The 13539-nt window shown below is 47.7% G+C and overlaps 1 protein-coding gene across 5 annotated transcripts in view; it reads left to right on the top strand.

Annotated features, from left to right (window-relative positions):
* Nucleotides 1–13539, top strand: part of meis2a (Meis homeobox 2a) — a 79969-nt gene that overhangs the window by 53890 nt on the left and 12540 nt on the right. For all 5 annotated transcript variants that reach the window (XM_041953466.1, XM_041953467.1, XM_041953464.1 and 2 more), the window contains exon 9: nucleotides 566–642. In XM_041953466.1, coding sequence (XP_041809400.1) covers nucleotides 566–642 — 77 coding nt within the window. The remainder of the gene's footprint in view (nucleotides 1–565; nucleotides 643–13539) is intronic.

Here is a 13539-nt window from a genome sequence, read left to right as displayed (position 1 = left end):
ACTCATTCTGTTGCTTGGTATTATAAAAGGATTCTCAGACACCACAGCGTTAGGCCTGCTTGAAAGTCTCGTTTGTCTGTGTGTGTGTGTTCGGAAGTGCTTTTTTTTTTTTTTTTAACTGTGTGCGGTGCATATGTTTGGTGCGTACACTATATGTTGTTTGTGTGTGGGCGGGGTGGGGATAAGGAAGGGGGTTAGCACAGTTGACAAACTTGTTCGGCCAGCTCTGACAGGTTTAGCACGTAGGTGTGTGTGTGTGTACGTGTGTGTGAGCGTGTGTTGATGTGTGGGTGGACATGTGTGTGCTCTGAATGTCTATACTGCGTGAGGGAGGGGCAGGGTTGGGTGGAGGTCACAAGAAGGTGCAGTCTTGGGTTACACAACACAACAAACACGGGAACATATTGAACACATACAGTAATAAGCAACAGCCAGGAACTTGACTCGGAGCATGTGTTGCCTTCCAGCACTTCTCTTTATGAGTGCTTACATGCGTGAATATTTATGTTAATCTGTATGTCAAAGAGGCTGACATGTGTGTTTCTCTCTCCGTTTGCTCCCGCAGCACCCGTACCCTTCTGAAGAGCAGAAGAAGCAGCTAGCCCAAGACACAGGCCTCACCATCTTACAAGTAAACAACTGGTGAGTCAAGATTTCCGCTCGCCCTATCTCCACCACCAGCATCGCTCTGCCTTTCATTTTCAAAAGCCTTCGCCTCCCTCTCCCTGCCAAGTGTGAAAACCGTTTATGTACAGCCCTCCCCGTCGCATATAGACACACGCGGAGGTGCACACGTAGACGCACACACCGACAACCTTTGTAACACTATTATATGTAAGCTACCAGGATGTTCCGGTGTTATCGGCGAAGTGTTCTGCGGCTAAGTCAGTGGTCTTTGTGGCTTGATGCACATGTATTCAGTGGGATATTTTTAAGGGAGAGAGGCAGAGATCATAAGCTACCCTTACAGCCCCCACACCCACCCCACCCCTTCATCCAAAACCATACCTAGCACCGCCACTGGTGCCCCCACAAAAGGCAAAACTGCCTTCCACCCCCTCCCCGTTTTACACAAGCTATATGGTGGATTAAGGTTTTGGTGGCCTGGCCAGCAGGGCCTTTGTAGATGGCTTAGCACATAACTGGGGGTGGTGGATTAAATAAAATGATCACAGAAGCAAAGAAATGATACAGGAATTACTTATCAAAATACTAGCCCAGGTTTTATCTGCAGCTTAATTTTGTTCAGTACATTCTCAGGGTGATGTTCAGATTAATTGAACTGACAGCTTCCTTTCAAATTTCCGGCAAGGTATTTGCACGGATTTCAGGTCTTACACAAACTTAATTATATGGAACCCCATTTTATCATTCTAATTCCATGTAGCGGGGGTTCTATTTACAAATGACAAGTCTGTGCCTTTTATTCACAGCTTTCCTTAATATATTTATCAAAGCGGGTTCATTTACAAAGTGCTCTATCTGTTGGGTACAGGCAGGCCGACATTAACGAAGCTTTTAGGTTTATCAGACTCGCAGCCTGACAAGCCACCCGAGGGTCAATTGATTTTTTGGTTCTGTGATACATTTTTTTTCTCATTTTTTCTGGATCACAATGAGAAACATGCCTGGAGAATTAGCCTGGTTTGTCGGCCTTATCTATCAACCCCCTCCCTCGTCCTCCCCCCTCCGTCCTGACATACTCTCTCTCTCTCGCTCTCTCTCTCTCTCTCTCTCTCACCCTTTTCTTTATTCCCTTCTAGCCAAAGGAAGTCAAGCTACTTAAATTGGCCACAGGAACCGCTGTTATCAGACTTTAATGCACCCTACAGTGTGGATAGCATTTCAATTACACCAGTAACCAAAGATTAGCCCCCGCTTGCCTGTTTCATGCCTCGTGCCACCGTTTCGGGACGCCACGCACCTTACCTACAGGAGCAGAAAATTGAGTTGCCTTGCCTGTGTCATGGTGATTAATGCAGAAATAGTCTGCAAACCTGCAAGGAGAGAGAGAGAGAGAGAGAGAGAGAAATAGACGGAGACAGAGATAGATATAGGAAGAGTTCCTGCCTTCTCAGAGGCCATGAAATCCAAGCCTGGCGCTGAAATGCCTCAGCTCGATTTATAAAGAGGTCTGAAAGAATCTCGTGCTGGGTAACATCCTCATGAACCTTATTTCCGTACGCACACACACACATACACGCACATACACATACGTGGTCATGGAGCTGTGTATTAATGTTACACCAGCTGTGTTAACAAAAACACACCAGGAATCAATTTTCACAAATAAAGTCATTAGAGAGGCTTACACTCTGCTGGTCTATCTCTGGTACATTCTGGGTGTTTTGAACTTGGCGGATGCTGCCACGCTATTGGCTATTTTAGTGAGGGAAAGCTGAGAAAGAGCGGGTGATGAAGTTTTGTTTCCCCTCTTGGCGCTTAACCAGGCAGGTCGGCGAGTTACAGTTAAATATCGCTTTGTCTGGGTTGTGCCCTTCGCCTTTTCTCTGTGGTTTCTGCTTCCAGCGGCTGCTGAGATGGTCCACCCAGGATATGACAGAACGCTGCCATATGAAATTCCTGTTTCAAAAAAAGAAAAAAAAGCTCATCAAATTCCTGGCTGGCCCCTTGCATTGTTCTGTAGTTCCCTTTGATGCATGGCCGCTGCCATGTTACTGGCCAAAGAGCGGGAGAGGGAGATAGAGACAGAGGGAGGGAGAGACAGGAGCTGAGGATGAGAGGGGGGTGGAGGGGAGGGAGGGGATGGCCGCCGTCTTCGGTTTCCAGAGCTCTCCCTCGGGGAAAGGATGTGCTGAATCAGGGCTTTGTCCGCCGGCACAATCGCAGCCTAGCGAGGGCACAAGGGTGCTCTGTGTGATCGTCAATAGACAGTGCATCCCGATCTCTCCCAACTTGCCCCATCAAACCTCCCCAAACCAAACCCTCCAACTGACACCTCCCTTTACGTTTACCTGCAGCTCACCTGTACGCACAGAAAACAAAACCCATAGCAGACCACTTCGTACTGGAAACCTTTTGTCTCTGTACCTCAGGAGACACTCCACCTGGTTCTATATCTGCTATATCATTAGCTGGCAGTCTCACCTGTTTGTAGCCCACACCCCATTAGCTGTCTAATGTTAATAAGGAACAAAGGAAAAGGTTAAAGTCCACAATCTCCCTGCGCTGGTGTCGAGCAGATGAGGAGGAGGACTTGATTATCCAGCTAACAGTGTCCTCTGTGTGCACAAGTGTGTGCGTATGTGCATGTTATGCACATTATTTGTAATGGTCAGCTGCGCTCTCTCAGTATGTACAGAGATGGTATGTGTGTACAGTGTCAGGACACCATTAGTTGACCATTAGGTAGTGTGTTTGCTCTGCTTTCATTTGAGACGACTGGCGTCATGCTAACGGAACGGGGGAGTGGTCTGTACATGTAATTGCATTTGTTTAAGATTGCGGGAAAAGGTGAGGGCCATGTCACACATGGCATTCTGGGATAATGAAGTAGGTGAAACGGCAGACTCAGGTGTCTACTCGCTGGAGAAGCGTTTACAGTTTACAGTATCTAGCGGTATATTTGCCTGCCTCAGCAGCTCCTGGTGTCCTGCTATCAGTCTGGGCTAAATGGGGCCTGACCGAATCCTTTCATGTCTCAGCGTCAGACCCAGCACGACGTGCTCTCACTCACTGCCATAAACACACACACCAACTATCCCGCCGTTGTTATTTACCGCCGCAGCAGCGGGCGCACACACACAGACACGCATTCGACACACGTAACATGCAGGATTATTGCATGGGAGAGATGACGCCGATGACAGATGACTGAGAGAAAGAGCATCTAAAAAAAGGAAGGAAATCGTCCCCTCATTATTCCCTCGTCTCACAGGCAGCCAGTTGGTCATTTCCATGGCGGAGGCAGCGAGAGAGAGAGAGAGGCAGAGCAAGTCAGAGAGCGAATATGTCAGTTCTTGGCATCTATGATGACTGACTGCTGTGCCACTGGAGCACTAATAACAATAAAGAGGGCACTAAGCCACACTCTATTTTTACATCTCTGCCTCCTCTCTACAGCCCAGGGGGGAATACATGCATAGACAGACACATACACACACAGACACACACGCACACAGGGGAGAGGCTCTAATTAGCGGCAGAAAGGAATACAATGAGTGAGTTATTAAGACACAGGGGCGGATCGCAGCCAACCTTTGCCCCCTGTCGGAGCACAGGTCACATGATAAGAGAAGGATATCCGCCAGACGACGGCGCCAAGCGGCCTGTGCCCACTGAGGAGCTGAAATAAGCTCAGTCTCTCCGGCCATTCAGGGCAGGCCATGGTGCACTGATTGTTTTTTTCTGCTTGAGATCTGTCCTCACAGGAGGACAAACTCCACCTTTAACAACAGCTGGCATATCAGCTAGTATATTTACTTTATGTTTACATTAAGGCTAGACCACCAGAACTGTAGCACATGCAACCAATGGTATAGACATGTTAGTGTCCGGTGAATGGCTGTGTAAGAAGGGTGTGCAGGTGGAATAAATAAAATTAGAGATAAAAAGAGAGGTCGAAAGGATACTACAGTTAAAAAAGACGTACTTTTTAAAAGTCATTACACTCATATGCCTTTACGACTTTTGCCCATCTATGCAGAATCCCAGATTGCTTCCTGCTATAGCGCAGCATGCAGATAAACTGAGTTTAGCCAGCTCTAAACTGACTCCTCTGTAGCTCTCCTCACAGCATGTTCCCCATTCCCACTCAGATCCTCGTTGTTCCTCTCTCCCCCGCCTCCCTCCATGGATCCCTCCAGACCTCTCAGAGTTTAACTCACCCAACACATCGAAGCTGCACTGCAGCTTCACATGCAAAATGCTATTAACGGTCAAGCACATTTATTTGTAGTATCTGAGAACAAGAAAGAGAAAGACCGAAGCCAAATTTGTTCCTCCGCTTCGCAGAGCATTTTCCACCCCCCCATTCCTCAGTCCAATGAGACACTTAGGAGCACTGGCTTTTATGATTTTTTTATGATTTTTTATGATCCTCCGGTTTGGCGGGCGAGCCCATTATGAAATGCAAAATAATAACTAATATTTTCCAAATGTAACATGCTATGAAACCGGCCCAGCCGCCTCTGTTTTTTCCACATTCTTTGTAAGTATTTAAGTCCTATGAATCTCACACAGAGGCTTTTGAGGTCCTTTTTCCCTCTCTTTACTCTTCTCTATATCACCGCCTATTCCTTACTTACCCTTCTCCTCATTTCTGCCACATTGGTGGGAGAGTTGACTGAAGTTGCTGGTTATCTGTGTAACTTTGACCCAGATGGAAATGTCAGGCCTTTTTTTGGCTGCAACCAGGGACTCCCGGCAGTGGCCATCTTATGCCCCTGGCTTTCTAAATATACAGCTGGAGTGTGGAGAGGTTGCGGCTATGTGTGCGTCTGTGTGTGTGTGTGTGTGTGTGTCTCTTGTGTGTCTCTGTGTGTGCCTCTGTGTGTGCATGAGTGTATATGTGAGTCTGACACAGAGAGAGAGAGAGAGAGAAACTATCGGGGCGCTGCCAACACAGGCATCATGATCCCTCTCATTTAGGGACTGCTAATTGGCAGTTAATTAGCAGAATTGACTCTGTTGTCAGATCCCAAGTGCCAGCCCCCCTACCAACACCCCCTACCCGCTAAGTTCATTTGATCTGGCTGCTTTCTTGATGCTGTAATAATAATCCCATTTTATCTGTTTTGGAAGGAGTGACACATTTGGAAAAACATATTTTCATTATTGGCAGAGTAAAATAGAGCAGACACCCTGTTGCAGTAGGTTTCATTTTGTTTTTCATTTTGTTCAGCAGTTGTTACAGATCCAAATATCTGTTCGCGGTGCAATCTAGACACATGCTGCTCTCCCAGGATAAGCCATGGGAGTCTGGAATAGCTGATGCTAATGTGCGCCACTGTGTTTATGCGTGTGCTCGCAGTATATGCGCTGCGTGCGAGTACATGAACGCATGCCGCTGTTGGAACGCTCAGTGTGATTAACAGGGCCCACTCCTAGTTTATCAGGCACTGGGGGCACATTGGGTCATAGCATGGCATGGACACCCACCGTGGCCATGGAGCAGCCCAGTGCCCACCACTGTGTGAGTCTAGAGTTATGAAAAACAGGTGGCGTTTTAATAAGATTGGCAGTGTCGGGCAATCATGCACAAAAATGAATGCTTTTTTACTTGTTTTCCCATTACAAGCTCAAGACTCTCCAAGGCTGTGGAATTCTCCCAGCAAAGACGGCATGCAAGGAGAACGAAGCCAGACGAGGCAAGATACAGAGGCAAAGAGCTGAAAGAGGCATTACAGAGAAAGCATTAGAGAGAGATGGAGAGAGATGGGTGGAGGGAGGTCTTTGTACTTCTCTGCTCCTTTTGGCTCTTTCATTCCTCAACGGCTTGGTTTTATTGGTGGGTCGTTTAATAACAAGGGCTCTGCGTTTGAAATGAAGTCGAGCTGCGTTTGCGTGGGCGAGCCGCCTTTTTTTATTTTAAGATGGTAATTTCTGTACTCGGGGTGAGAACTGGAGAGAGAGAGAGACAACGAGCTAGACAATGCGAGCGAGGGGAGAAGGAGAGAGGGAGAGCAAGAGGGTGAGAGTGTGGGAGAGGGAGAATTCAAGGAGAATACAAGGGAGGAAAGTAGGTTAATTTATTTCATTTGCGGGAAGGGAAAGAACTTAAAAAGAAAAAAAATAAGGTTGGTGATAGTGAGAAAGAAAGTGTAGGATGCTGTTTTCATGAACAAGCAGCTTAATGCACACGGGCAGCCACAGTAAGCCTGCCAGAATCTCCCTGTGCCTCAGGCCATCTGTGAGCAGAATAGCAATTTTATTACTTTGTCATTAAACCAATTTCACAGCAGTATTGTTTGTTAATGAGCAGCCTCAAACGAGCGGAGATGTCACGTACTGGAATAGCAGCAAGATTTGTGACCCCGGCTCTCCTCTGTCTCATCCTGGCAACCTGTACCTCATTCTTATTCCTCTGCTCTTCCTGACGTCGCCTTCCTCCCGAACATCCTTACTGTCACCCTTACTCTCTCCCCGCCGTCCTCCCATCGTGCTCATCCCTCCCGTCCTCCCCCTGTTATAAGGCTCCCTGGCTCATAAAAGGGAAAACTGCTGAAAGATAAAATGCAAAGTCTATACAGTCAAGTCTCTGTTTATGAGCTTCCATTTGCCTTTAGAGCTCATTGGGACGAATGGTTTCTCCATGGGCTTTCAGGGCGTGCAGCTGGAAAGCCTGGGATGTTGGCCTGTTATTTAGCTCTAAAGCCTAACATGGGTGCCAGCGGCAAGTGCCAACAGAGGGACTAGGCGTCTGAATAGGTGCATAAGTCCTTTGGATTGTATGCTAGATGATGTCATGCATTTTTTGTGATTTTTCAAAGTTGTTTAGAGTACCAGGCTCGATCGCTGCTTTTTTTATTTATTTATTTTTTATAGTGGATTTGATTAGCTCTGTAGTCGTGCATTTGAAGAAAAATCAGACTTCAGGTCAGTCCGGTAGTCGCTTGGAATGGTCTGTTTTTTACAAAGAAAGCCATGTGCTTCAGCTGCTGCGGTGCTATATGTGTCTTTATGGCTCGTCACTCTGTTTGTGTTTTTGCTCCGGAGGTCAGTTGGCAGAGATTCTTGGTCTTTTTGTGGCTTATGACCGAGAGAGAGGCAGCGAGACAGCGTGAGTGAGAGAGGGAGGGAGGGAGGGAGATTTAAACTGAGGCCCCAGAGGATCAGACAACCTGACAGAGTAGATTTGGAATAATTAGTTTTATCTGCCGAGGGAGGTAGCCAGAGGAGCTGTGTGTTGGCCACAGGGCGCTGCTGCGTGTATCTCGGTGGCGATGTGTTTCGGCCGGCTGAATGTTGTGCATGCGCTCAGGTGGATGGCGTATGTGTGTGGAAGGAGGGGTGAGGGTGTGGGGGACTAAAAGGGATAAAGGTGACCAGGTGTAACAGAATGGCCTTGAGGGTGTGTGTGTGTGTTGGAGCCAGAGAGGACATGAGCTCCTTCTTTGGCTGAGCTCTTTAAACTCTGTGAACCTCCACAAGGTATTTTCTCTCTGTCCAGGCATGCTCGTTCTCTCACTCTTTCTCTGTCTCCCTGTTTCTCTTTACCTCCCTCTTTCACACTTTGCACTCCCTCTATCCCTGCCTTTGGATATACAGTAACAGCATGTAAATAAGCACGCTCCTCTGTCTTTGCTTTGTTTGTGTGGTGTCACATTCAAAATCCGTTGACCTCCCTCCCCCTCCTTTAAGACACAATGAAAGTGAGTGTTTTTGGATATGAAAGAGAGAGAGGGTTGTAATCACATCCTTAACAATGGTCCAATGTATTATTCTTACCTGTTGTGTGTGTGTGTGTGTGTGCGCGTGTGTGTGTGTGTGTGTGTGTGTGTGTGTGTGTGTGTGTGTGTGTGTGTGTGTGTGTGTGTGTGTGTGTGTGTGTGTGTGTATTGTCTGAAGCTGTGATTCATGGCCCTGTGCCCTCTGTGGCTTTGAGGTGCAGGCCAATAAGCCCATCATAGAGGACCCTATAAATCAATATAGGCTTTTGTTTGTTTAAGCCATGCTCTGCCCCAGTTCAGGCCTGTTATGGATGAGATATCAGTGGAGTCGGTGCCAAGCAGAGAAGGGGAGGGAGAGTCAGGAGGGAGGGAGTCACAGGGCCTCGCCGGAAAAACAATCCGATCTTAATTCGAACGTGGCCTAAAATCTTGGAGATATCAAACCTGGCAATTAGCAATTTGGGAGAGGAGAGAAATAAACGGTGTCTCCGTGCACACACACCAACACATGTGCGCGTGCGCGTACTTTGATGAAGTTATCACAGGTAGCTGGAGGAATTAGCCACCATTAGCCAACACTATTACATGCATAACGAGATGCAGAGATACAGAGGAGGAGCTGGAGAAAGGAAGGGGGAGAACAATGAGGAGTGTATTACCCTAATCTAGGGTTTCTCAACCTTATGAATATTTATCCCTCCCATTACCGACGATGATGTTTCAATTGGGAGACGCTGTGAGCATGTGCGCCAAGGAGGGTGGATGGCGGGAATGCGTTTTCCCTAGTGGGGGTGGAGGGCGTCTGCCTGTAGGCCCCCCAAGACATATCTGCTTTATCATCTTCTTGTTATACTGTATGTGAGATTTTCTTCAGCTTTCTCTCAGATATGAGATGAAGAAATAGCAAGTTTCCAAAATGATATATCTGCCATTTGATAAGTTGGACTTTTTCAGAGATTACAGCAGGTATCAATGTGAAACTCATCTCCGGTTCGGGATATTTTAACCTACATAACAGAACATTTTTGAGAATGGGGTCATCTGTGTTTAAGGGTTACTGCTAGACCCTTTACATGAGTAGAGAAGAATCACTCATGGCAGTTCACAGACTCACATTCAAGGACCATATTCTGCAGTGTGGGCTGAATTGAGTTTGGCTTTTTTGAGACAGAGAGATTGTTGTATTTGTTTCCGGCTGTCACATATGAAGGAGGCCAGTCAAAGCTGCACACAGTGGTAGAGCTGATCTGAGAAGCAGAGGGCTCGCTTCAGGCCACCAGGCACATCACAGTCCCTGTGGTCCGCTCCACAGTGTCAGTGCTGCTTCTGCCAGCAGTCCCTTCCACAAACAACAGCTATTTATATCACTAGCCTGCTGCTGGACTTTTTAGCCCTAAACTCTGCCTCTGACCGTGCCTGCGCATGTGTGTCTGCGTGCCTGTGTTTGCGCTTATGTATGTCAAAGCAATTATGTGCAATTGAAACTCATATTAATAATTCAGCAGGGGAGTCGGAGGCAAGCTGACAACATTTGACCGATGACTCTCGTGGTCACTAATATGTGCTAGACGCAAACACACTTACTCAGACACATCATGGAAACGTGCTTGGTGGAAACACTCACTCACGCGCCAGAGACACAATGATGAGAAGATGATGACATCCCAGTGGGAGGGAGAATCCCTTTCCAAACACACGCACACACACTGAGTCCTGCGCTCGCCAGTAGTCTGGCTCTTAAAGACTCCAAGTGCAACAGCACCTAAACCCCGGCATGAGAGAATCTCGACAGTCTATCCACTTGGTTTAGGTGTCACCTTTTTAATTGCTCAAACTGCTGTGCATTTTCACTGCCCTAAATTCATGGTTCATAGTGCAGCAGTGTGAGGGGAAAAAAGTCAGTGGCGAGAGGGGAGAGAGCGAGCGTGTGTGTGTGTGTGTGTGTGTGTGTGTGTATATGTTGGGGGGTGGGGTGGCGAAATGGGGGCACCTTCCCTGCACAACCTCCCATTGGCTCTGCTTTCTGACTTCTGCTGAGCCATTTGAGACTCAGGAGCCTAAGTTCATGTCTGCAAGTGTGTGTGTACATGTACAGCACATGCATGCTCAGAAGTGTACCCAAGCATGTATGTATGCGCGTTGCGTAAGGACGTAACTGTTGAAGCCCCTCTTGGCAAGTCCCCCTCTTCTTCTCTTTGAGCTGAACCCATTATAGTCTTATAAAGGAGGGGGGAAGAGGAGACGTTTGATACGAAGCAAAGGAAATAGATTGGCCTTATTTCCTTCCTGGCTGCTGCAACGCAGACACTTGTGTTGCCTAGACGATTCAGGCAATTGACACTCAATTTTGTTTGAAATATCACGCCTCTATCATGTCATTATCAGCTTCCCCTGGTAATCCACAAAGCCGCCCTGTTTGATATCTGACAATAAGGGGGAGTCACAGAGTCGCGGAATCTCTCACTCGATTACCAGGCGGAGAGGGAAAAAAGGGTTGAGAATGAAAGGGAGCAGAAGACGATAGAGCGAGAGACAAAGCGAGGGTGAAAGAAATAGAGATGGAAAGATAGTGCAGGAGGGAGCCAGAGAGGCTAAAAAAGTCACACATTTGTATGATAGCAGTGAGAAGTGGATGGAAACGGAGATTATACCTGCCCTCCCCACAGAGACATACAAAGGAGCCCAAAAGGCCTGGCATTGTGGGAAAAAGAGAACTCTGGGTAATGGGGGTGGCAGTCTTCACAACTGAGAAAATGGGGCGATCTTGTAAGCACACCCACTCATCTCAGGAGGGCTGATGGGTAGGCCGGGGTAATGATAGTGCTTGATTCATTCTTTCTTTCTATTCCCCCTCTCTTCTCTGGGTGTGTGTGTGTGCGTGTGTGTGCGTGTGTGTGCGTGTGCGTGTGTGTGAGTGTGTGTGTGTGTGTGTGTGTGTGTGTGTGTGTGTGTGTGTGTGTGTGTGAGCCAGCCTGCCAGCCAGCGTGTCTCTGTTCTATTTCTTGCTGGCCCTGCATGAAAGCAGACAGGCCTCACCCACCCAAAAGGTGAGAAGCTGGCTTATGAGGAATGAGTGTTACCTTCCAGCGCTGACGACCCCTGTCATGCGCTATGTGCCGGAACCTTTGACGGGGGGGATAATATTGACATATCTCGGGTGTTTTCGGATGCTCTTCAAACAGCAGAAAACACAGCTGTTGGTCCCTCAGCTTCTGGGCAGGCAGACGATACCTTCTTGTGCACCTATGCACGTTAATAAGGTGTTGTCATAAGGGAGAGGGAGTGCAAGGGAAAGAGAAGAGGGGCCTCGCTAACAAGGGAGATGTGGAGCAACTCGTTCCTTAATCCCCCTGTCTGGTGGTGATATTCAAAAAATAACAGCGTTAGTAAAAACGTTCCGGGGCAGAGGTGCCAGCCTAGGAGGAAAGGGAGGTTAATGACAGGAAATATTAGGGGACTGTCTGGGAGAGGGAGAAAGAAAGAGAAAGAAGAGATAATTCCACCCTCCCTCCCAACATCAGAAAACTGGTAGAGCTAGGGCAGGTTGGCCATGCTGGGTTGCTACAATAAGGTCTCTTTCATACAGGTGTGTTGACGCCTGGGGCAGGCTTGGCCTCGGTCCATTCCATTCACCCTGGCTGATTTGAACAATAACTATCATATCTCTTAAAAGAGAAGGGAGGGTGAAGCGTCAAGAAGGAGATGCCTGAGAGCTGTGTCGGGGCCAAGAAAAACCCCCGCTGCCGTTGTCAGAGCTTGTTGATGTTTTAGTAGAGGGAAAAACGGGCAAGTTTTTTTTTTTTTTTTTTTTAAACCTCTCCCCCTCCATAACCCCCACATTTTTTCCTCTTCTCGTCTCTCTCCCTCCACTTCTGCACAGTGTTTTTGTGCCGTAGGACAGAGTGTGGTGAGGAGACAGAGGAACAAAGTGCTGCTGTGTGGAGCAGCAGCTGCTGCTTGCCGGATCAAAGGGGCAACAAGCGTGGTCTTCCTGGCCCAACGCTGCTCTGGAGGTGTTTGACGGACAGTCAGCAGCTGGGGCCGCGCAGCCCGCCATGTAGGGGTCAGGCTGCTGGACTGCAAGGCCCAGGGGTGACATGCCCCCACTGGACAGGAAGAAGAGGGGAGAAGGTGTTAGATGGGAGGGTAAATAGATGGAGAGATGTCTATGTTTGTTTCCTTTCTTGTTTGTATTGCTGTTGTAGTTTCCGGAGCTACCTCTGGGATTATTACTGCATATTCAAATCATCAGTCTGTAAGATGTTTATTTTTCGTGACGTGACAGCGAGTTCTCACTTATTCATCATAGTGCATAGGCAGCAGCTTAAGCCTGATTTTAAGGGCAAAGCTGTCACTAGAATAGCATTGCACTCTACACTGCAGTGTTCCACCTCTTTGGTGCTGACAGAAATCAGAGCAAGAGAAGGGAGACAGAAAGCGAGCATGCCGCAGTGCTATTGATTTATTTTAATTAGCTGCTCGTTAAATCGTGTCAGTTTGCAACACAAATATATAATTCTTTGTCTGATTTTCCACTCAAGTCTTAATGACTCTTACTCCCCGGGTTTCAGAGAGGAATGACTTCTGCAGCTAGACTGACAGAGCAGTGCAAATGTTACTCATATAGGGCTTGGGTGGGGGGGGTGCCACAAAAGGGCAATGAGTGGAGTAATAAAAAGGGAAAGAAAAACAGGTCAGTGAAAGTCCATGGAGGAGAGGTGAAACAGTCCCCCTTTGAGAGGCAGACAAAAGAGTGTGGAGGGGGGTATGGAGCAGGCACTGTGGATGAGAGAGAGAGGGAGAGAGAGACAGAGGTAAAACTATGTAAACACAGTGGCTGCCCCAAACGTGGGCCCTCTCTGACGTTCCTAAAAAACGATCCCGCCTCGCTCCGCTTCACATCTGCACTAAATCAAACACGGGGGTGAGGTAATGTTCGCTTATGTCTGTTGACTCCTGTTTTAACTTACAGAAGGGATAGAAAAAGGGAAACTCTCTCTCTGATAGGATGAGCTTGAGGAAGCTTCCTCGTTCCTACCCTATCTCTTTGTCCTTTATCTCCATCCTGGAGGAGCGGAGCCTGTGAAAAGCTCCTTTGTGATAGTTTATGATAAATCCACAGATACTGTAGGTTCAGTCTGATGGCAAGCTATGTATAAACTGTTACAGGGGGCCTGTTAGGACCATG

This window comes from Chelmon rostratus, chromosome 15 (genome assembly GCF_017976325.1).
Source record: "Chelmon rostratus isolate fCheRos1 chromosome 15, fCheRos1.pri, whole genome shotgun sequence".
NCBI lineage: Eukaryota > Metazoa > Chordata > Actinopteri > Chaetodontiformes > Chaetodontidae > Chelmon > Chelmon rostratus.
The sequence above is the reverse complement of the archived record's forward strand: the minus strand, read 5'-3'. Positions and strand labels throughout refer to the sequence as shown.